We start from the raw sequence: 25,441 nt of genomic DNA on the forward strand, positions 1-25,441 counted from the left end.
AACTATGATGTGTCTCTCAAAATTTTGCATTGCACACACACTTCTGACATTCTGTAACTGCAAATCACAGTGATTGATTGAAAGGTAACATGCACCCTCTTCTTTGTAACCAACTGTTTCTGAATTTATAATTTACACCAGCAGGTGATGCACTGTCTATTTTCCTCTCGGACCTGCTTTAAATCTAGTTTTTGTTTCACCCAATCATTTATAACATATTGACTAATTCATTGCACTCTCTGACAGAATTACTGTAAAGTCTTCTATTATCACTACAGGCCTCCATTTCCTTGGGTTCTCATTTTTCTTTGTTTCCTGCCATATATTGTGACCGCTAATTACTTTCCTCTTTTAATTCTGTTTCAGTTAAGAACACATTGTTGGTCATCTTCATTTCCTTAGTTCATCCTTTTCTTTTTTTCTATGGTTTAGCTCCATGACACGAGTCAATTAGCCTTTGCATCCATCTTATCCTTAATTAATACCTGACTATCTAGAGTTACTTATGCACTTTCAACTTTTAATTTAAGTGGTTACATTACTGGTGATTAGTTGTGCCATCTCCTTTCTGTTATCCTCCCTAAGTCTTGCAAGCAATGTTACCCAGTGGATATATATGCATTTTAAGGCTAATGTTTTTGTGCTGTTAATCCTTGTAGTAACCTGCAGTTTGTCATCAAAGAATTTAATTAATGATTCAAGTTTGCTAGATGCATGATTAATTCCAACAGCTCAGAATTTTTTTTGTATTTTTACTGAATGGTTGCACCTCCTCTCTCTCTTTCTCTCTCTCTGTCTCTCTCTGTGTGGATAACTTTCTGTGTTAGCCATATTTCATATTGTATGAATGAGACAGGTTTTGTTTACCTGGTTGTGGACTTACACTCACTTTTCATACTTGCATGCATGCATATGAACCTTCACCACAACATGCTTGCCCACAGAGGAGTTTTGTAGTTTGGTGTTTTTTTTTTAGTAGTGGAGTTGTCTAATTAACAGACTGTGGAAGGAGAAGATTAGAACAGAAAAAAAAGGAAATGCTGTGTGGGTAAGTAATGAGGAAGGGGCATAGTTTCTCTGACTTGGCTACACAGGAAAACTACTGTTCCTATAGAACTGATAAATGAAAATTTAAAAAGCAGGTGAGACCTATTATATCTTCTAGAATTGCAGACTGACTTTGAAGGGTTGCATTTCTCATTCACATCATTCAATGCCACTGCAAAATAAATAAATAAATAATCTGTGATATAAAGTTAATGGACAAAACAGTGGATAAATAAAACAAAGGAGTAATTAGGACTTTCAATCTGTCAACATTCTGAGATGGGAATCATGGACCTATAAGACACCTACAGCTCAGTAAGAAGAGAGAATTTCATAGTTAATTTTTATTTAAAATGTTATATTTATAATATGTAAAATAGCATTATATTCCCCACAAATGGAAAAAAAGCATTAGTAAAATTATTAACAATTATTATTTTATACATTTGGGCACAGAAAGAAAAAACTAATCATACAAGCCAACACTGCACAGCACATAAAATACTATGACCCAGGTCTCTATGCTCATTATATCAGTCAAGATATTCAGATGAACTATCATCACTGCCAACATTCATGGCATTCAATATTATATGTTTTGTGATCGGTTCTCCCTTTAGAAGTGCTGCATATACATCATTTACAGCCTGATTTTCTGTTGAGGTATGAATAAACTTTGCATCTTTCTTTTTGACAGCTTTGTTATTTATTGTCTTCAGTTGATGAACATATTGCAGAACTTCCCCACTGAAAAGTAAGAAAATGAATATAACAATAGCTATGTGCCTGACAAAAACTTGTAACATAATAATATATATTGCCATGTTCGTTTTATGCAGAATTACTAATTTATAGCTAAAAAAATTTAATTAAAGTTCCTTAAAATACAATACTTTATGTAAAGATATAGCAACAACTTTCTGTGATCCTTATGTGACTATACCTCCCCAATAACAGATGAAAGATTCAGTAGCACACAAAAATCGGAAAACACACTGTAAATGTGAAGAAACCTGGAAAGCTGTTTTAATAACAATGAGTATTTGACGGGTTTGTACTTTTTCTCAATAGACTATTCTAAAATAACTATAGATTACGAAACTCCACGATAGCTCGATTCATTTTTTAATACATCACCAGTGCTGTTATGCTAAGTGCAGTCTTTCCTACAGTGTTAGAAATATATACAGCTGTTGATGTAAGGCTGAATCTCTACTGGAATGTTGTTACTCTGTAGCATAGTAAAATATGATGAATATATGAGGTGTGATTGGAAAGTTTTAAGAACAGGCTTATAATTGTACAATGGTGGTACATAGATGCTACTGTGATGCATTTCCTTCAAAGTCCCTTTTTGACTCAACAAACCGACTCCAATGGTGTTTCCAATTTTGGAAACATTCCTGGAGATTTTTTTCCTGAAGTCTGTTAAGGATGCTCTCCATATTTTCCTGGATGCCTTCAATCGAGTCAAATCCCTTTCCTTTTAGTGAAAATTTCAGTTTAGGAAACAGGTAGAAGTCCGCAGGAGCCAAATCATGGCAGTATAGCAGTTGTGGAAGCACTGGAATTTTGAATTTGGTCAAAAATTCAATGATCGAGAAGGCACAATGAGCTGGAGCATTGCCATTGTGTAGCACCCAACACCTGTATTTCCACAACGCAGGCCTTTTCTTCTGCACCTGTTCACACAAACGGTCAAGGACACATTTGTAGTATTCCTTGTTACTTGTCTGTCCTCCAGGGGTAAATTCATGATGCATAACACAGGTAGAATTGAAAAACATCACCAACATTGTCTTCACCGACTGCACTATGGTTTCGGGATCGTATCCATATACCCATGATTTGTCACCTGTAATTACACTATTTAACAAATATGGGTCATTTTTAGTCAAATTAATCAGTTCTTGGCACACTTCAAGTCGGTATTGTCTTTGGTTACTTGACAATGCTTTTGGAATGAATTTTGTGGACACTTGACACATGTTCAGATCTTCAGTTAAAATTGACTGAACTGCATAAAAACTTACATTAAGTTAATCAGCCAGCTCCCTAATTGTAAGTCTGCGATCAGAACACACTAAGTCGCAAACTTTCACATTTTCATTCGTTTTTGAGGTGTAAAGACAGCCAGACCGTGGTTCATCTTCAACTGATTCGTGGCCACTTTTAAATCTGTTGAACCAGACAAAAACATTTCACTGGCTCATACAATTATCTCCAAAAGCTGTTTTTAGTAGTTCTTAAGTCTCAGAAGCTGATTTCCTGGTTTTAAAACAAAATTTCACACGAACTTATTGCTCCGTTTTTACATTCATTTTCACGTAGACAGAATCCGGCAACGAGGCCAACATACCCACACTCAACCAGCTGCCACAACGAACTGAATAAAGGAAACCCAGTTTCCTGTCAGAGAACGTTCGAGGAGAAGGGAACGACTCACTTCCCACCCTCGGTGTACCTGGCTGCCAAACCCGTAAGCAGTTGTGCATCCATTCTTAAGACTTTCCAATCACAGATTGTACAAGTAATGATTTCACTTTCAAAATATACCCTCTTACCAACATCACTAAACAATGAAACATATGCTAATGGTTGCAGCATATCATTTACAATGACAATATCATTTGACAGAAGTATTCAAGGTATGAAATGAGCTAAAAGGATTGCAAACACTGTTAGAGAAGAAGCAAAAAAATGGAAGTATTTGGAGTGTTCGTCCATTACTTACCAATAGTAGGAGAAATTACAAGTATTGCAAAAGACATTAAAAACTAAAACAACCATTTCCATCTCAGCAATGCTTGGAGTTTTGCCTGCTCAAATAAAGAACTGGCAAACAATTGAGTCTCCTTGTAATTTTAGTTTCCTCAAGTGATTTTTTTGTTTAATACCATCAACTAAAAGTTTAACAGAGGATGAGGCATCCAAACATAATATTTATGTCTTATTTCTATATTTTATTTAACATTATTTAATTTGTATACTTTATTTATTTTCATTCGCCAGTTCCTTTTATATGTGTCAGCCTTTTATCTCTTGTTGCCTTCTGTCATCTCTGACATAATGCTTACTGATGTACAGTACCAGCTTTTCTCTGCTACACCCAGTCAACTTTTTCCTTTGTCTTTGCCATTCTTCCCATAAACCTTAGCTCCCTCTTAACTGGGGAATATCACTGCCTGAACTATTAATCAGCCCACCTATCTCTTTTAGATTGTAACAAATTTAAATTTTAAGGTATTACAAATTTTTGATGGAACTTGTACTGTGTGAGATTTCTGAAATATGAAGAAATTTTTCATCTCCTTACTAAAAGAAATATGTATAGTGGGAAGGGTAGGGAGAAGGGTGAGGGAGGTAAGACACAAATACAGCATGAAAACTTGTGCAGGTCAGGGTTAAATATTGTTATGTTAGAAGCAATTTTACAATAAATGATACAAATATTCATTTCATGAGCTGCCATCTCCCCCTAGGACACACCTGTTTCATATTCTGCAAAAAACATCACAGTTGCATTTGCCATGAAAAAAGGGGACACTTAATTGAGGAGCAAGATGTTGGTCCATACATTAAAAAAGATAGATGAAACTCATTTTGTGGTATCAAAGAGTATATTTTGTTGTCAAATTCAACTGGAGACCAAAGTATAAAAGCAGCAGTGAACATGAAAGCAATAATGCAACTGGGTTCATTGTTTCAAAATAGTAGCTTCAGTTTCTTGTGTCAAGAAATGAAAAACTGAAAGAGGAATCAGATAAGGAGATTCCATATCACCCAAATTATTTTCTGCAGTTCTATAGGAACTTTCCATGTCCTTAACTTCACAAAGCAAAGAAGGAATTTCTGTTAATGGAACATACATGACCTGCTTTCATTTTGCTGACAACATTGTACTATTTGTAGTGAAGATGAACTTCGACAACTAATGGAAAAACTTAATACAGCAAACTTGAAAGTAGGTCTCAATATCATTTACATTAAGAATAGAAAAATGCGAAACGAAATTTCATATGTTGACAATGAAGTCATAGAACCAGTAAATAAGTTTTTGTATTCAGGACAGTTGAAAACAATGACACAACAGACAACAAAAGAAATAAACAGGTGAGTAAAAATGGCTTGGAGAACTGATGGCAAACCAAATAGGGTTTTCAAAACCAAGCTTATAGTCATTGTGTATAACCAGTTTTGGGTTATGGCAGTGGGACATGAACTTCTAACGCAAAACCATTCCAGTATTCAGTATTCTTCTGTGAGTTATGGAGAGATGCTTGTCAGAGATTGCTAGGAGGGAGTAAAATAAACAAATCAATAATGGAACAGATGGGAGCAGAATTCATAGTTACAACTGCAATGAAAATAAAATATGAGGGAACATGGATGTAGCCAGAAGAATGGATGACAGACAGACAAAGTTCTCCACTAGGCTCCAAGACATAAGGAAAAGTACCAATGATAACTTAAAGGAAAATGTGTAAATTACAAACGAAAATATGAAGGAACAATATGGGTGTGTATAACTGAAGATTAATGCATTGTAAAGCAGATAGGAGTTCTCTGCCCAACTGCTAATGTCATACTGCTGCTGCTGCTGCTGATGATGACGATGATGGCGACAGTGAAGCCAATAATACTATCTTACCCAGCAATTTGCAGTTTTATAATACAAAATGTAAACAATCTTCAACATGACTTTAGACTAAACCCTTCAAGAGATGAAGATTTGCTGCAGTAAAATGAATATTTTACAATTACTGTGGTTGAACAATCCTGATGATTTCTTTTAAACCAAAGACATAAAAAATGCACTGACAGACAGAAAAATATTGAGCTGTTAATTGCCTTTCTTCTACACGAGTTCTCAGTGTCATGCAACAATATGTATCAAGAAAAAACACAGGGGCGCCACAGAGTGATGCAAGTAACAAAAGGTAGCTCCCGCAGCACAAAGACAGAAAAATAGTTGCAAAAACAGTAGCATGAAACTTAGAAATCGTAGAAATTATAGAAGCTTAAGAATTTATTGTGCATCATAACAACCAATTCATATTTATATGACATACATAAAATTGTGTTCTGTCAGGAAAATGATTTAAACATTACACTTTAGGCTTCTGCACAAAAATGGCATTAATAAAATTTGACTTTCATTTATGAACAGTCTTGCAAATTTTCTCTTCACTGTTTTCAAGTTCCCTTCCTTTTTTGCATAACTGTAATGTGACTTCCATTGTTTCTTGAGCTACCCTGACACCTTCCAAGTCTTTGTTCTTAATATCACCTTTTGGTATTGCTCCATTAAGCAAAATTTCAACAGAATGTTTTGTTTCTTTTCTCTCCCACAACACTGTCTTCATCTGCTCTTCAAGTTTCTTAACTGAAATTTTCTAGCTTGAAAATTTTTCTAACTTTATTTGAGCATATTTGACTGCTGATTTTTCCCTTCCTCAGCTTTTAAATTCTTCTCTTCCGTTTGTCTTTGCTATCTGAGGTAATTTTTACAAATCTTCGAGCTTCATAGGCAAGCTTAAGTAATTCTTTCATAATTGGTACTTGTGCTACACTGTCATAAGCTTTCAATACAGCTTGAATTAATAGCCTGTCATTTAATAAACACAATGACATAGATGACTTTTCCTCAGAGAACTCTTTCAAGATCACTGTTGCCATGTGATACAGATAAAAATTATTTTAGCAAATTTCCAAGAGATAGATATTTGAGATAGCCAAATTAATTTTTGCTACGCACAATATTGCTACTAAAAATCAATTCTCACTGGCTGTTCATGCGCAGATAATTCTACCTTTAGTACATGCCATTAATCTCTCATGTCTAGGTCTTTCACATCAGTGAATGCTAGTACTTTAGACAGTTCAGTGAGATCATTCATCCTTGACATCTCTTTTACTTTTGTTGCTTGGAGACACTGAAAAAGAGGTAATGGCTCTGAACACTATGGGACTTAACATCTGAGGTCATCGATCCCCTAGAACTTAGAACTACTTAAACCTAACTAACCTAAGGACATCACACACATCCATGCCCGAGGCAGGATTCGAACCTGCGACCGTAGCGGTCACGCGGTTCCAGACTGAAGTGCCTAGAACTGCACGGCCATACCAGCTGGCAAAGAGGTAATGTGTCACCAGTTTCTGTCATTGTTTACTGAACCAAATAATTATAAGGTACAAAGTAATGATTTTGTATCTTGGGACATACACAAGAAAAACTAAGTTCTGCTTTGATCTCAACAAATTTCACTACTTTCACAATATGTTTGTACATCTCTGAGTTTAGTAAGTTCATATCATGTAATGGAACAAAATTCAAAAACTAATCTATAACTGCTGTCCACTAATCAACAACTCTCCCTGCTGCTGTCAGCCATCTGCTTAACAGTCAACCGGATTCTCCAAAACAGTTGCATTTTCGGCACTTTTTATTAAAAATAGTCATCACAGTTACCTTTGGTAAAAACATTAACATTTTAGTCGCCTGTGATAGCCTAGAAAATATGAAGGTTTGGCAATCCTGAAATTTATTTTTTCACATACTCTGCAAGTGATTCAATTTAATGGATCAAAATTGCCAGATTTCCAGTAATTATGCACTATCACTGTTATTAGGATAACCTGTTGCTTTAATGGCAGCATGAATTTTGATACAGAAATCAGTATAAGGACTGAGAAAAACTTGCATCCTTTCCAGATTAGTCAATTTAATTAATTAATTAATTATTATTTCAAAACTGCAGTCACAATTTTTAGACATTGGAACAATTTGACATCTGAAACCTGTCTGCTTGTCCAATACAAAGTTCCTCGGGCTGAGTTTCATGTTGTGTAAGAGAACTTTGTCATTAATTGAATGAGATGTGTTACTAATGACCATGAAATTTTGAGAGTTAAACAATGAAGACAGCAATTTAAAACAGAGTTAGTTATCTGTCATCTTCATTACTGTAGATTTTTTTAATGCATAACATAATGCAGTCAAAATAATTCAGTGAACATTTGTGTATGTAGGAATTTGTAACACCACACTGTTTTTCTTTGTATCCATGAATGATCTACACAAGTTGGACAAAAAATTGTAACAACTGTTTGATATTGTGCAGGACTACCTTTAGTATACAGGACAGCCTGACTTACCCTAAACTGCAATTTGTGTAAAACTTGTCATTGAGTTTCATTTCATTCCCCCAAAGAAACTTTTCCAGATCACTGAGAGATGCTGAAGTATTGGAACACCATTTACTGTTCTGCAAACACAGATCACAGTGACTTTTCCAGCTGTATGAGGGAGTCAGGACATTATCAAACTGGAAGTTGCAGTCCCCTGCTGGGAACAAAGGCAAGGAACATGGTTATCTACACTGGTTTCATAGGGGGTGAATCCCAGTCACCATGCAAAACTGTGTCAGACATGGCTAATTACTGTGATATAAGGACGAGAGCTGCAGATCCAGAAAACGAATACTGTGATGTCAGTGGGGAAGATCCAGTGGCAGACTGGACACTGTAACATAACAGGTGAAACTGTGCACCTGAAACAGTCATCCATAAATACATAAAGCTATTAGCCTCTGCTTGGGAAATTTTTACTGATATTTCTTTTTCTATGTTTATTTAATAATAAATATGTCTGCTTGTGTCTGTATATGTGTGGATGGATATGTGTGTGTGTGCGCGAGTGTATACCCGTCCTTTTTTCCTTTTTTCCCCCTAAGGTAAGTCTTTCCGCTCCCGGGATTGGAATGACTCCTTACCCTCTCCCTTAAAACCCACATCCTTTCGTCTTTCCCTCTCCTTCCCTCTTTCCTGATGAGGCAACAGTTTGTTGCGAAAGCTTGAATATTGTGTGTACGTTTGTGTTTGTTTGTGTGTCTGTCGACCTGCCAGCACTTTCATTTGGTAAGTCACATCATCTTTGTTTTTAGATATATTTTTCCTATGTGGAATGTTTCCCTATATTATAACCATAATAATACATTTATGTATTAATAATTGCAGAAGTATCTGAATAACATAATGTAAAACAGGCAAGAAAGAATAAGGTAGTCATTTTGACAAGTGATTGCTGTTCCAGTTCATGGAATATATTAAAATAAAAATAACTGAACTGTAATGAGAAAAAATAATAGTATGTTATAGAATAAGTGTGTACAGAACTGTGTAATATATTTTGATTAAGTATTTGTATAGTGTGAAAAGTGTTTCTAAACAAATTATGGTCAAGTATATGGATGTTATTTTGACTAGAGCAGTGAGTCATGTGACAAAATGCAGGACAGAGATGCAAGCCAGAGATCGAGGTATTTGGTGCATTGGGAGCTGTGCAGGTAATGTGGGCTAGAACGGCCAGGCGCCACGCGCATTTTAATTCCATGGTAGGATCATGCCTATATGATTGTTCAGAAGCTGATCTTCAGTTTATAAGTTTGTGAGCTGTCAACATAGCGCAATTTACAGTGACTGTGATGTAGTGAACTGTTCATTCCCCCAACTACTAAGCTAAAACTATTTTAGACTTGACTGGACCATTGTGTGTAGGACCAACAATCATAGAAAAGAAATTTTCTATGAATAAAGCAACAATATAATTGTAACATGTGCTAAATATGCATATCCTCAATTTCTGATTTCATTGCTCATTTTACTCTTATATATTGGTATTTCACAGACAGACCTCACAGGTCACATTAATAATCATTAATCGCTTATTTAAGGGCATAAAGCAACCACGTGAAATGAAACCCCTGCGGAGACAAGTCATTTAACAGTTTGTACATTCACCCTCTACTGGATTGCGAGTACCAGTAGTTACTGCTAACCAAAGGAATCATTGCAATTAGGTAGGCTCATCAGGGAATGGACTGTTTCCTTTCCACTTAACAAGTATTTTGCGATTGAGTGTCCCAGGAAATGTATAGGCCTGAGAACAGTTAGCGTGGGGGCCCGGAGCTACACGCAGTGCACAGCAGTAACAGTTTGGCACTGCAATCATTGAGCAGAGTTTACTAAATACTGTAAGAGGTATGTGCTGCCTGCGATATGTAAGCTATAAGAGAATCTGAGACCAAAGAGCAGTGTTGACTGCAGTACAAACTGTGTAGCAGTTGCAGTAAGTTGTTGCTAGCGAGCAGTCACCTGTCTGCTCTGGTCTGGTGTATCATGTTGGCTGGGCCGGTCGCGGTGCAGCGATGCCCGATCCCGAGTATTATTGTATAAGGTAATAAGCAGCCTCGCGCATATCTAGTAATGTTATGTAAAGTCCCATGTAAATCTTTTAAAAATGTTCTAATAATAATCTTTGTGATATAAAGAAATTAAAAAAAAAACATTCATTTCAATTTAAAGAATTTACTAATTTCTTCAATCCATGATCATTCCTATTGTTGCAAAAGAAAAATCAGTTGCTTCCTTTCATAAATGACAAATCTATCGGCCAGCTTTGCACAGAGCTGTCCCGGAAAAATTTTATATAAGAGCAAATATATTCGCCACTTTTATTGAGGTAAGAATTTTTCCTTTTTTTTATTCAGAATGATCTTACAGGGCCATGACGCAGCGCTGCTGTCGTCCAACTTCTACCAGGTTACTGAATTTATTTTTTATTACGAGGTTTAGGAATTTTTCTGTTTCGAGCTTACATTAAATGGGAAACAAATTTTGTGTGGAGGTTAACTGTCAATGAATTTCTGTAGGGAGGTTATAAATGGGAACCAATTTAGTTCTGAGGTTACACAAAAATTAGAATCACTATCAATATTATTTATTATTATATTATTATCATTATTTTTGTGGGGAAGTTACACTTGGCGACAATCAGCCAGGATCGTATTTCTTTGTGAATCTTCTGATAAATAGTCATATATCAGCTCTTATTTACTTAAATGTAGTTTGCATCTAGCGCAACGCATTTACTAATTTGTCACTCTTTCTTTCACAGATCATTGGCAATTTACTGCTCTTTGTTGTAATTATTTGTTCCATTTTTGCTTTGTCTTTGCTTCATTTTTTGTGCTTATTTTTGATTTGTGAAAAATGCCGCGAAAAACTGTTAACAGTACATCGTGTTGTGTAATAAGTCAAAAAGCTGACTCGATTAATTTGACCGATAATACTTGCAACACTCAGTGTAATACCGATAATCCTCCATTTACAGACAATCAGTGCGTACCGACCACTAATAATGATTTTAATGCTAATGATGAGCAAACAAATTCAATTGTGTGCTCTGTTAATTTAATGACAATTGATGACACGGCACGTTCCGTTACAATGAACGGAGCCCAGTTTGACACACCCGATTTGCAAAATGTACGTAACAAACAGATAATTGTTTCTAACGAAGGTGAACAATATTCACAAAACACGTCAAGTTTATTTGATTCCGAGGTAGTGGCCAACAGTGCACATCCGATTGGCAAACCCTTTTGTGAATCACAGAATGACCAAATCGTTATACAAAACGTGACACATACAGATACACCATCACACAGCACAGAAAATACAGCAGCTAATTTTGGCATGGATCAAGTTATGGCATTATTACTACAACTCAACGAAAAATACGACAACCAGAACAAACAACTTAATGAAAATAATGAAAATCTCAAACAACTAAATGAAAAACAAGATGACAATTACAAACTACTTAATAAAAAATTAGGCAACAATTACAAACAGTTGAATAAAAAACTAGACAACAATTACAAACAACTTAATGAAAAACAAGATAACAATTTCAAACAGCTTAGTGAACAGATTACAGCCATTGCCGTACAATGTCATGACACTAAAGAACAATTACGTGAGGAAATTAAGGCTTGTGCTAGGAGCAGTAGTGAAGAAATTAGATCTGAACCTCAAGAATTAAGAAATACGCAAGCAGCTACAACTAAATTACTTAGAGACGAAATTAGTGCAGTCGCTAAACAATGTTCTGAGAACGCAACACAGTTACGCAACGAGTTTAAATTAATGTCAGTAGAACTGACACTGGGTGCGAAAGTAGATACGATATTTGACCAACAGAACAGCCAAATTGACGAACACTTTTATCACCATCACCAAATTAGTGAAACGCGTTACCGTAAATTTATACAGGAACAGAATAAAGTAAAGCGACAAGTCATGGAAACAATTACTGCACAGAGACAGGAAGACAAGCGTAAATTGTTTACGAAAGCAAAAACACACGTAGACAACAATATCGCTACAATATCAGACGAAATTAATACTATCAAACAGTTGAACACCGAATTGCATGATGAAATCTCCGATCTTAAAACAAAAACAGACACACACATAGTAGACTTTCAGACAGTGACCGACAGGCTTGAACAATGGGAACTAATACAGGATCCCGATGCCATCAAAGCAGACGTTAAAAAATTGAACGAAACCACACGTAAAATACAAAAACAAATTAATGCTTGTGATACTAAAAACGATGATCAGGTAAAAGCACTGACTGAAAAATATGATGAATTGGCCAGTCGTGTTGACGTTATCAAATGTAATAATGACACCAAATCAGACGATACATCACCAGTTTCGCTTCATCAAACACCCTTATTCCAAAACTTACAGCAGACGATCAGTGAGATAGGTTCGTCTAATAATACATTACGTAGAAAACTGTCAACTTTACAGCAAGAGGTAACAGAGATGAAAAATGTTTCAGCTTGTAACACATCACAGCATACGCCACTTTGCGAACATTTGTCAGACTCACAGAGCCAGTATAATTTAGGTAACTTACGGGAATTGGCCTGGATACAATAATTTATTTTTGAATTTTCACCGGCTTTGCCTGTAACGCAGAAACTGAAATTTATTTGTAGCGCGTAATTGGCCTCAGGGGATTCATTACACTTCGATGAATATGTGCCGTAGTGTGCACAGGGCCCCCGAGACATAGTTGTGCTATTTCTTCTTTAGTTTCCTGCACTGCTGCCTTCGCTTCTACTATTCTTTGTATCTATCAAAACAGCTCTTCCACTATCGACCTATCTAGGATTAGAAATGGGTAAAGAAAATCTGATATGACAAGTTTTACCGAAAGTGACAGTTTTCATTAGACACTTCCGAAATGACAAGAAATACCAGTGTAATTATAATAACAAACAAAATTTTAATTATCGGCATCGTCAAAATTATCAGCAACAGCGAACGCATTTTGGTAACAATAGAGGGTTTTCACCGCAACAGCATCAAGGCCAGCCGGTTAGCATATCTAACCAACAATGCAGTCTGCAAGGTCAACCAAGCTTGAATGTTTCGCCGCCTACATGCATAGCGTCGGCTCCACCAAATAGTAACGCACCGCAACAAGGAAACCAGTACGTACAGAAAACACATCATTTCAATTCCTATCCCAACACAACATATAGCAATGACTATCATGACAGACGTAAAAATAATGAGCGCAATTTTCAGCGTACGTTTAATAACAGTCGGTCTTACCAGCAACAAAATCATCCGCAACAACAGATTATCATGAATGAACCAGACAGTAGATATCATCCCGAACGTAATACGTCAGGAAGGAATAACAGAACAGTACAAATAGTCGAAATGCCACAGCATCCTCCCGCAAATAACAGCACATCAGAAAGAATTTAACTAGGTACTGTACAGGTTGCATCTTCCAGCAACGTAAGCAATACTTTTGACACACAGACTCTTGTTCACGAAAATGTTATTAGTTTTGACGACATCCGATACACACTTTTGAATTAAAGGACAGAATCACAACGTATGTAGACGACATTCTTATTGCAGAAGCTAACTGGTCTGAACACAATCTGATTCTTGAACAACTGTTACAAACTTTTCGTGCACAAGGACTCACAGTTAATCTCAGTAAATCGCACTTTGGCAAAACTTCTATAAAATTTCTTGGACATGTAATTTCAGAGCAGAAGGCGTTGCGCTTGACCCGGAAAAACTTCATGCTTTACATGACATTACTGTTCCTACGACGAAGAAACAATTACGCTGCTTTCTGGGATTAATTAACTTTTTTCGTAAATTTATTCATTACTCTGCTTTAGACACCCCTATATTATGTCAATTGACGGGTAAAAACACTATTTGGTCGTGGGATAGACAAGCACATTCTGAATTTGTGAATCTGAAAGAAGCTTTGTTGAATGCACCACTTTTATCACATCCAGATCTTACTAGAAATTTTTCCATTGCCACCGATAGTTCTAACACCGCTTTAGGCGTACATATTTTTCAGGAAATTGAAGAAGACGGTACTACAGTAATTAAAAACATCGCCTTTGCGAGGCGCATTTTGTCACCTGCCGAACGCAATTATTCTGTCACAGAACTTGAAACATTATGTGTTGTATGGGCATTTACGAGATTTCGGCATTTTCTTTATGGAAGACACACTACCGTTTACACAGATCATAGAGCTATACAGTTTTTACTTTCCGCAAAATTTACACACGACAGGTTAAGCAGATGGAAACTTTATTTACAGGAATTTAATTTTACAATCGTTCACATTCACGATACACAAAATATTGTAGCAGATGCAGTATCCCATTCTCTCAGCAACAATCAGCAAGACATCGCAACCAACTTCTGCAAAGCAAATTTCAGCGTCATGTATATTCAACAAGTTGCATTTGAAAATTTCCATTCGTCGTCATTACGAGACATAGCACAAGAGCAGAGCAAAGACAACGTATGGAAAGAAATTAAACACCTTTGGCAAGATAGGAATAATGTTACCATTAGAAACCATTACACTGTACGCAATAATATTCTGTTTCGCCGCTCTCACCCTGACAGCAACAATTGGTTATTATGTATTCCTGACGAACTTGTTAACAAATTAATTTGGTATACTCATTTAGGTTACGCACACTACGGAGCCAGAAAATGTTTTCTTATACTGAGACAGAACTGTTACTTTGCCAAAATGGAGAAACGTATTCACCGAGTATTAGCATCATGTAAAATCTGCCAGAAAGCTAAGTCAGATACGACTTCACATATTCCTCCATTACATCCCATTGTACCTGTTAAATTGAGACACATGGCCGCTGTAGACATTTGTGGTCCGATTCCCAGAACTAATAGAGGTTTTTGCTACATCTTTGTCGCTGTTGAACTCACTTCGAAATTTGTTACGTTCACTCCGTTACGCAAAGCTACTGCTAAATCTGTTTCGAATGCATTTGTAAAACATTTTTTATTCCATGTAGGGCATGTATTGAAAGTAATTTCCGACAATGGACCACAGTTTCGATCTGCTACATGGACACGTATGTTACGAGCTAGGAACATTTCTCCGACCTATATATCCAGGTACCATGCTTCTTCGAACCCTTGTGAACGACTAATGAAAGAAATTGGTAAACTGTGTAGAATATACTGCCATAAAAAACATATTGATTGGGATACACATGTACTGTCATTCCAGGATGTAATTAACTCCATACCAAATGAATCTACTATGCTATCTCAGACTGTTATAATGAAAAATGTTGAACCACCTAACAAAATTAAAGAATTAGTATCCTTCCCTACATCTCGTCGACTACGACACCATGAAATAATTGACATTGCGCTGAACAACATCAAACGTGCCGCAGAGCGCCGGAGAAGACAGCAAAAACAGGTTTGTACATGCCGCGACTTTCACATTGGACAGAAGATATTTGTACGTACACACTATTTATACAACAGAGGAAAAAGTAGATGCAGTAAATTTGAGCTTCTATATGCAGGTCCATATCGAATTCGCAGCATTCCTCACCCCAATGTAGTACACGTCGAAACTCTGAGAACCAGAAAAAGTAAAGGCAATCACCATGTCTCCAATATTAAACCCTTTATTGAATGAACATACTTTATGATTTATCACACTGTAATGCCATTTCCTGATTTTTATATGACCACTTATGCAATTATATTTATATGAACACTTACTGATGATTATCGTATTTTTTCTTGGCAAGTGCCTGGCAAGGTAAGGTTAGCAGGTCGCTTTTCTTGTCGTTATGTATCAGACCGTGCACAGTTTCCATTTTTCATGTATGTATGATTGTTTTCCTGTTTGTTTGTATGCACTATGAAATGTTTACGATGTAACAAACACCAGTTGACTTTGACATTTTGTCTTATTATATCTCAACATTGTGACTATTTTACATTTTTTTTTTTTTCCTACTACATTATGATACTCTGTGTACATTTTTTTTGCACTTGAAAACTGTCTATGTTTTTGACATAATACGTTTTCTGTCTTGCTATGCTGTATGCTTAATTATATCACTAGAAATCAGTCTTTATTTAATGAGTATATGATTTAAATGCAAGACATTAATCATTGTTCATCATTTTCAGAAAGCAATAACGTGTAAAAGAAATAAATTAAACAAACCACAGTGGATTAGTATGAAATGGGAATTTCACCTTCGGAATGAACGAAAGAAGATGCAATACCTCATCACGAAGAGTAAATGGATCAGAATTAACAAACATTAACAAGAATATACTATACACATCGTATGATAGCAATCTTAACTAATTTTTTCTTTCAGAATACAAGGCGACTGATGCAGGCTGTCAGAAAGAACTACACATCTTAGTTTTAGTGATGAAATATGCTAGAAATAAGAAACTCTATACTATGAATAGTAATATGAAGTAAATGGTAATGTGAATAATGAATAATGAAGTGTCTTTTTTGCAGATGATAATGAATGGTGAAGAATAGTTATTTGAAGAATATGCTAATATGAATAATGAAGTTTTTCTTTGCAGGTGATGATAGTAATGAAGTTATGGTAACATGAATAATGAAGTTTTTCTTTGCAGATGAGAATAATGATGAAGTTTATATATTTACTATTAGTTAAGAAATGCTATGTAGTTCTTTAAGTATTTGTTGCAGTTCATTTTGACAGTATGTCTTATATCGCATGGTATAGTGACTGAATGTTTTGGAAAGGACAGCTAGAATACATACATATTGAGTACACATTTCATTACCTGTTAATTTGAAGTTCACTACTTTTCACCATAATATACGTTTCCTCTTTCAGCTTAATAATCCATTTTGTATTTTTTCTAGGAGAAGCTATTCATGAAATTAATGTGCTATAAGCAGTTAGTCATTAAACCTGTTCTAGTAATTGCATTTTTTTTTTGCCCATTTGTGTGTGTCATTCATGAATGTGATCACAAAAACTCTACTTGTTTCATAACCTTGCTACAGCTGACTCATGACGAATGACGTTACCTATCCTCATTTGTAGCAATAAGTCAAAAGCAAATATTTTCATGCCCTAGCAATTAATTATCGATCCCAACGCAATGCATTGCTAGCACAAAAAAAAAAAAGTGCTACCAGTCCCAAATAATGCTACCAGTTTAAGAGAGTTCTGAGTAATACTGAATGATGTTTTCTAACCACAGACCTTGAGTAATAGTTACAGTGTGTTACATTTTAAATATATCCTATGTCACTTGAATGATGAGTTCTGAGTAATAGTGAATGATATTTTGTAATAATGCATACATGCTATGCCAATAATTTCTGTAAATAATATTTTTGTTATACTCTATAAATGCTATGCCAATAATTAACTCTCATTTGAATGATGACTTCTGATGGTTTGTCACTGGCCAAAGAGTACCAATAATTATTTTAAATATGTCATATGTCACTTGAATGATGAAAAATGTTTTGTAATATTCAATACTTGCTATATGTTTAGTCAATGGCCAAAGAGTGCCAATAATTATTTTAAATATGTCATATGTCACTTGAATGATGAAAAATGTTTTGTAATATTCAATACTTGCTATATGTTTAGTTACTGGCCAAAGAGTGCCAATAATTATTTTCAATATGTCATATGTCACTTGAATAATGAAAATTTTTTTGTAATATTCAATACTTGTTATACGTTTAGTAACTGGCCAATGAATGCCACTGTTTCTTATATTTTAAATTTGTATTATGTTACCCACATGATATTATATATGAATACCAGCAGCTTCATGCTACACTCATTAGCTCCTATTTTGAATGATGACTTCTGATGGTTTTTAACTGGCAAATGAGTGCCAATGATTACTGTAACTAGATGAATTATGTAAATGGTATGCCATTAATTAACTTTTGCTTTGAATGATCACTTTTAAATAATGTATAAAAATGGTTTGTAACTGGCCAATGAGTGCCAATGTTCACTGTAATCAGATGATTTATGAACATTATTCTGTAATACTTCGTACATAGTACAGAAGTGTTCAGTAACTAGGCGATGAGTGCCAACAATTAGTCAAATCGGTTGATAGACTAGTGTAATTCTCAATGACGACTAGCATGAGACTTAATGTCCTTCACCTTCTGACCTAATTACCAGAAATTACTGCAATATATGTTTGTCCTGTCTATCCTTATGATCATGGAGCACTATATTTGGTTTCTGCACTAATTCTACGTTGGTGAATGAGTGTGGTGTTGACACATCATGGTGTCCACCACCTTGAACAATGGAGATGTTATTATGGTTCCACTGTTTGGTGTACCTAATGTACTACCAAAATGATAACATGGAATATTAATACGACATTTCAGTGTCTTGGCTACACTGATTAATACTTCAGGGAAGAGAACTTCAGATTGTCTCACTTGGCGTTGTGCTTCTGTAGAAAGATATGGACTTTCAGTGCAGCTACATGCTACAACCATGATGCAATCCTTCCCTTTCCTATCCTAGTTCTAGTAAAATGGTAAAAAAAAGAGAAAAAAAATACTACAGTGCCATGCACTTTACGTCATTTGTTAATATGTTATGTACTCATTGCGTATACATTTTGTCATTGCTTGATATGTTCTGTACTACAGTGTGTATGCACTTTATGTCATTTGTTAATATGATTTGTACTCATTGCGTATACATTTTGTCATTGCTTGATATGTTCTGTACTCAGTGCATGTGCACTATATTTCATTTCATGTTATGCACTTATATATATGTATAAACTCTGTGACTGTAAACTTGGTTAATTAAGAAAAATTGCGTATATATTTTGTGATTTCTTGATATGTTCTGTACTCAGTGCATGTGCACTCTATTTCATTTTATGTTCTGTACTTATATATATGTATATACTCTGTGACTGTCAACTTAGTTAATTAAGTACATTTTAGAAAAAGTGTTGCTTATGGCAAGTCCAATTGACTCACTATCGTTGCCAAATTCTTGCCCCCCCAGTGGAGGGTTATGAAAGAGGTATGTGCTGACCGCGATATGTAAGCTATAAGATAATCTGAGACCAAAGAGCAGTGTTGACTGCAGTACGAACTGTGTAGCAGTTGCAGTAAGTTGTTGCTAGCCAGCAGTCACCTGTCTGCTCTGGTCTGGTGTATCATGTTGGCTGGGCCGGTCGCGGTGCAGCGATGCCGGAGCCTGAGTATTACTGTATAAGGTAATAAGCAGCCTCGCGCATATCTAGAAATGATATGTAAAGTCCCATGTAAATCTTTTAAAAATGTTCTAATAATAATCTTCGTGATGTAAAGTAATTTAAAAAAAAACATTCATTTCAATTTAAAGAATTTACTAATTTCATCAATTCGTGATCATTCCTATTGTTGCAAAAGAAAAATCAGTTGCTTCCTTTCATAAATGACAAATCTATCGGCCAGCATTGAACAGAGCTGTCCGGGAAAAATTTTATATAAGAACAGATATATTCGCCGTTTTTATTGAGGTAAGAATTTTTCCTTTTTTTTTATTCAGAATGATCTTACAGGGCCATGACGCAGCGCTCCTGTCGTCCAAATTCTACCAGGTTACTGAATTTATTTTTTATTACGAGGTTTAGGAATTTTTCTGTTTCGAGCTTACATTAAATGGGAAACAAATTTTGTGTGGAGGTTAAATGTGAATGAATTACTGTAGGGAGGTTATAAATGGGAACCAATTTAGTTCTGAGGTTACACAAAAATTAGAATCACTATCAATATTATTTATTATTATGTTATTATCATTATTTTTGTGGGGAAGTTACAATACATTAGGTATACTCACAGTTCAACAGTCCTTTCACAGTATTCTCATTCAAATTTCTCAGGCTTTTCTTCTTCAGTGCATTTTAATGTCATTCTTTACAATGTTTGCTTAATTTCTTCTCATAAAATTAATTTAAAGCAGTGTGTCAATTTACAAGAACCTCAAAAATGGTTTCCTCTATTTGAAAAATCAACACAGTAAAATCCGTTGAGGAGAAATGTAAGTTCATGTCAGAAACCTCTATTTTTCCATTCTATTGTTTTCAGTAATTTTCTTTGTACTGGTAGAGTGATAGACACATTTTATGAAGTAACCAGCTTCAAGTTAGTATAACTATCATTATAATATTAATGTTTTCTCCATTTCCAGGTGTGGGGTGGTTTTATAGATTCGAGTGGTGGTGTAAGTCTTAACATTGGAGAACAAATGCCACATTCAAAGATACTTACTGGAAGTTGTTTCAAGACACCTGAGACTTCCCCATCACACTCCATATTCCAGTTAACACCATGTAATAGGTAAGATTTCTTTACTGCAGATCGATAGTTATGCTACCCGGTATAATGTGATCACAACTTCAATATAATATATAGCTGATTATGTGCAAAGGTGTAAGGGTAGTGGTTTACAGTGAGAGTGGGACTTGTAAATTTGGTAGAACAAATTGGGACTTTTGTCTCCATGATAGCATGGATGCAAGGCTGTATTTGGTCTGTAACTTCTAGTAGAAATGAGGAGGGAATGTGAATCACAGTAGTGCAGCATGCCGATGTAATATTTATTGATAACAGAAGTATTAGGCACAATAAAAAAATTGTGGACATTGCTCAGACATCCAGATGGTAGAGCACTTGCCCGCGAAAGGCAAAGGTCCTGAGTTCGAGTCTCGGTCGGGCACACAGTTTTAATCTGCCAGGAAGTTTCATATCAGCGCACACTCCGCTGCAGAGTGAAAATCTCATTCTGGAAACATCCCCCAGGCTGTGGCTAAGCCATGTCTCCGCTATATCCTTTCTTTCAGGAGTGCTAGTTCTGCAAGGTTCGCAGGAGAGCTTCTGTAAAGTTTGGAAGGTAGGAGACGAGGTACTGGCAGAAGTAAAGCTGTGAGTACCGGGCGTGAGTCGTGCTTCGGTAGCTCAGATGGTACAGCACTTGCCCGCGAAAGGCAAAGGTCCCGAGTTCGAGTCTCGGTCGGGCACACTGTTTTAATCTGCCAGGAAGTTTCATATCAGCGCACACTCCGCTGCAGAGTGAAAATCTCATTCTGGAAACATCCCCCAAGCTGTGGCTATGCCATGTCTCCGCTATATCCTTTCTTTCAGGAGTGCTAGTTCTGTAAGGTTCGCAGGAGAGCTTCTGTAAAGTTTGGAAGGTAGGAGACGAGGTACTGGCAGAAGTAAAGCTGTGAGTACCGGGCGTGAGTCGTGCTTCGGTAGCTCAGATGGTAGAGCACTTGCCCGCAAAAGGCAAAGGTCCCGAGTTCGAGTCTCGGTCGGGCACACAGTTTTAATCTGACAGGAAGTTTCATATCAGCGCACACTCCACTGCAGAGTGAAAATCTCATTCTGGAAACATCCCCCAGGCTGTGGCTAAGCCATGTCTCCGCTATATCCTTTCTTTCAGGAGTGCTAGTTCTGCAAGGTTCGCAGGAAAGCTTCTGTAAAGTTTGGAAGGTAGGAGACGAGGTACTGGCAGAAGTAAAGCTGTGAGTACCGGGCGTGAGTCGTGCTTCGGTAGCTCAGATGGTAGAGCACTTGCCCGCGAAAGGCAAAGGTCCCGAGTTCGAGTCTCGGTCGGGCACACAGTTTTAATCTGCCAGGAAGTTTCATATCAGCGCACACTCCGCTGCAGAGTGAAAATCTCATTCTGGAAACATCCCCCAGGCTGTGGCTAAGCCATGTCTTCGCTATATCCTTTCTTTCAGGAGTGCTAGTTCTGCAAGGTTCGCAGGAGAGCTTCTGTAAAGTTTGGAAGGTAGGAGACGAGGTACTGGCAGAAGTAAAGCTGTGAGTACCGGGCGTGAGTCGTGCTTCGGTAGCTCAGATGGTAGAGCACTTGCCCGCGAAAGGCAAAGGTCCCGAGTTCGAGTCTCGGTCGGGCACACAGTTTTAATCTGCCAGGAAGTTTCATATCAGCGCACACTCCGCTGCAGAGTGAAAATCTCATTCTGGAAACATCCCCCAGGCTGTGGCTAAGCCATGTCTTCGCTATATCCTTTCTTTCAGGAGTGCTAGTTCTGCAAGGTTCGCAGGAGAGCTTCTGTAAAGTTTGGAAGGTAGGAGACGAGGTACTGGCAGAAGTAAAGCTGTGAGTACCGGGCGTGAGTCGTGCTTCGGTAGCTCAGATGGTAGAGCACTTGCCCGCGAAAGGCAAAGGTCCTGAGTTCGAGTCTCGGTCGGGCACACAGTTTTAATCTACCAGGAAGTTTCATATCAGCGCACACTCCGCTGCAGAGTGAATATCTCATTCTGGAAACATCCCCCAGGCTGTGGCTAAGCCATGTCTCCGCTATATCCTTTCTTTCAGGAGTGCTAGTTCTGCAAGGTTCGCAGGAGAGCTTCTGTAAAGTTTGGAAGGTAGGAGACGAGGTACTGGCAGAAGTAAAGCTGTGAGTACCGGGCGTGAGTCGTGCTTCGGTAGCTCAGATGGCAGAGCACTTGCCCGCAAAAGGCAAAGGTCCTGAGTTCGAGTCTCGGTCGGGCACACAGTTTTAATCTGCCAGGAAGTTTCATATCAGCGCACACTCCGCTGCAGAGTGAAAATCTCATTCTGGAAACATCCCCCAGGCTGTGGCTAAGCCATGTCTCCGCTATATCCTTTCTTTCAGGAGTGCTAGTTCTGCAAGGTTCGCAGGAGAGCTTCTGTAAAGTTTGGAAGGTAGGAGACGAGGTACTGGCAGAAGTAAAGCTGTGAGTACCGGGCGTGAGTCGTGCTTCGTTAGCTCAGATGGTAGAGCACTTGCCCGCGAAAGGCAAAGGTCCCGAGTTCGAGTCTCGGTCGGGCACACAGTTTTAATCTGCCAGGAAGTTTCATATCAGCGCACACTCCGCTGCAGAGTGAAAATCTCATTCTGGAAACATCCCCCAGGCTGTGGCTAAGCCATGTCTCCGCTATATCCTTTCTTTCAGGAGTGCTAGTTCTGCAAGGTTCGCAGGAGAGCTTCTGTAAAGTTTGGAAGGTAGGAGACGAGGTACTGGCAGAAGTAAAGCTGTGAGTACCGGGCGTGAGTCGTGCTTCGGTAGCTCAGATGGTAGAGCACTTGCCCGCGAAAGGCAAAGGTCCCGAATTCGAGTCTCGGTCGGGCACACAGTTTTAATCTGCCAGGAAGTTTCATATCAGCGCACACTCCGCTGCAGAGTGAAAATCTCATTCTGGAAACATCCCCCAGGCTGTGGCTAAGCCACGTCTCCGCTATATCCTTTCTTTCAGGAGTGCTAGTTCTGCAAGATTCGCAGGAGAGCTTCTGTAAAGTGTGCAAGGTAGGAGACGAGGTACTGGCAGAAGTAAAGCTGTGAGTACCGGGCGTAAGTCGTGCTTCGGTAGCTCAGATGGTAGAGCACTTGCCCGCGAAAGGCAAAGGTCCCGAGTTCGAGTCTCGGTCGGGCACACAGTTTTAATCTGCCAGGAAGTTTCATATCAGCGCCCACGCCGCTGCAGAGTGAAAATCTCATTCTGGAAACATCCCCCAGGCTGTGGCTAAGCCATGTCTCCGCTATATCCTTTCTTTCAGGAGTGCTAGTTCTGCAAGGTTCGCAGAAGAGCTTCTGTAAAGTTTGGAAGGTAGGAGACGAGGTACTGGCAGAAGTAAAGCTGTGAGTACCGGGCGTGAGTCGTGCTTCGGTAGCTCAGATGGTAGAGCACTTGCCCGCGAAAGGCAAAGGTCCCGAGTTCGAGTCTCGGTCGGGCACACAGTTTTAATCTGCCAGGAAGTTTCATATCAGCGCACACTCCGCTGCAGAGTGAAAATCTCATTCTGGAAACATCCCCCAGGCTGTGGCTAAGCCATGTCTCCGCTATATCCTTTCTTTCAGGAGTGCTAGTTCTGCAAGGTTCGCAGGAGAGCTTCTGTAAAGTTTGGAAGGTAGGAGACGAGGTACTGGCAGAAGTAAAGCTGTGAGTAATGGGCGTGAGTCGTGCTTCGGTAGCTCAGATGGTAGAGCACTTGCCCGCGAAAGGCAAAGGTCCCGAGTTCGAGTCTCGGTCGGGCACACAGTTTTAATCTGACAGGAAGTTTCATATCAGCGCACACTCCGCTGCAGAGTGAAAATCTCATTCTGGAAACATCCCCCAGGCTGTGGCTAAGCCATGTCTCCGCTATATCCTTTCTTTCAGGAGTGCTAGTTCTGCAAGGTTCGCAGGAGAGCTTCTGTAAAGTTTGGAAGGTAGGAGACGAGGTACTGGCAGAAGTAAAGCTGTGAGTACCGGGCGTGAGTCGTGCTTCGGTAGCTCAGATGGTAGAGCACTTGCCCGCGAAAGGCAAAGGTCCCGAGTTCGAGTCTCGGTCGGGCACACAGTTTTAATCTGCCAGGAAGTTTCATATCAGCGCACACTCCGCTGCAGAGTGAAAATCTCATTCTGGAAACATCCCCCAGGCTGTGGCTAAGCCATGTCTCCGCTATATCCTTTCTTTCAGGAGTGCTAGTTCTGCAAGGTTCGCAGGAGAGCTTCTGTAAAGTTTGGAAGGTAGGAGACGAGGTACTGGCAGAAGTAAAGCTGTGAGTACCGGGCGTGAGTCGTGCTTCGGTAGCTCAGATGGTAGAGCACTTGCCCTGCGAAAGGCAAAGGTCCCGAGTTCGAGTCTCGGTCGGGCACATAGTTTTAATCTGCCAGGAAGTTTCATATTAGCGCCCATTCCGCTGCAGAGTGAAAATCTCATTCTGGAAACATCCCCCAGGCTGTGGCTAAGCCATGTCTCCGCTATATCCTTTCTTTCAGGAGTGCTAGTTCTGCAAGGTTCGCAGGAGAGCTTCTGTAAAGTTTGGAAGGTAGGAGACGAGGTACTGGCAGAAGTAAAGCTGTGAGTACCGGGCGTGAGTCGTGCTTCGGTAGCTCAGATGGTAGAGCACTTGCCCGCGAAAGGCAAAGGTCCCGGGTTCGAGTCTCGGTCGGGCACACAGTTTTAATCTGACAGGAAGTTTCATATCAGCGCACACTCCGCTGCAGAGTGAAAATCTCATTCTGGAAACATCCCCCAGGCTGTGGCTAAGCCATGTCTCCGCTATATCCTTTCTTTCAGGAGTGCTAGTTCTGCAAGGTTCGCAGGAGAGCTTCTGTAAAGTTTGGAAGGTAGGAGACGAGGTACTGGCAGAAGTAAAGCTGTG

At 38.3% G+C, this 25,441-nt stretch overlaps 1 protein-coding gene across 1 annotated transcript in view; it reads right to left on the reverse strand.

The window, feature by feature from the left end:
- Positions 1 to 1,580: 1,580 nt before the first annotated feature.
- Positions 1,581 to 25,441, reverse strand: part of LOC126426434 (uncharacterized) — a 48,152-nt gene continuing 24,291 nt past the window's right edge. Inside the window, exon 3 of the mRNA XM_050088351.1 lies at positions 1,581 to 1,794. Coding sequence (XP_049944308.1) covers positions 1,581 to 1,794 — 214 coding nt within the window. The remainder of the gene's footprint in view (positions 1,795 to 25,441) is intronic.

This window comes from Schistocerca serialis, chromosome 11 (genome assembly GCF_023864345.2).
Source record: "Schistocerca serialis cubense isolate TAMUIC-IGC-003099 chromosome 11, iqSchSeri2.2, whole genome shotgun sequence".
Classification (NCBI taxonomy): Eukaryota; Metazoa; Arthropoda; class Insecta; order Orthoptera; family Acrididae; genus Schistocerca; species Schistocerca serialis.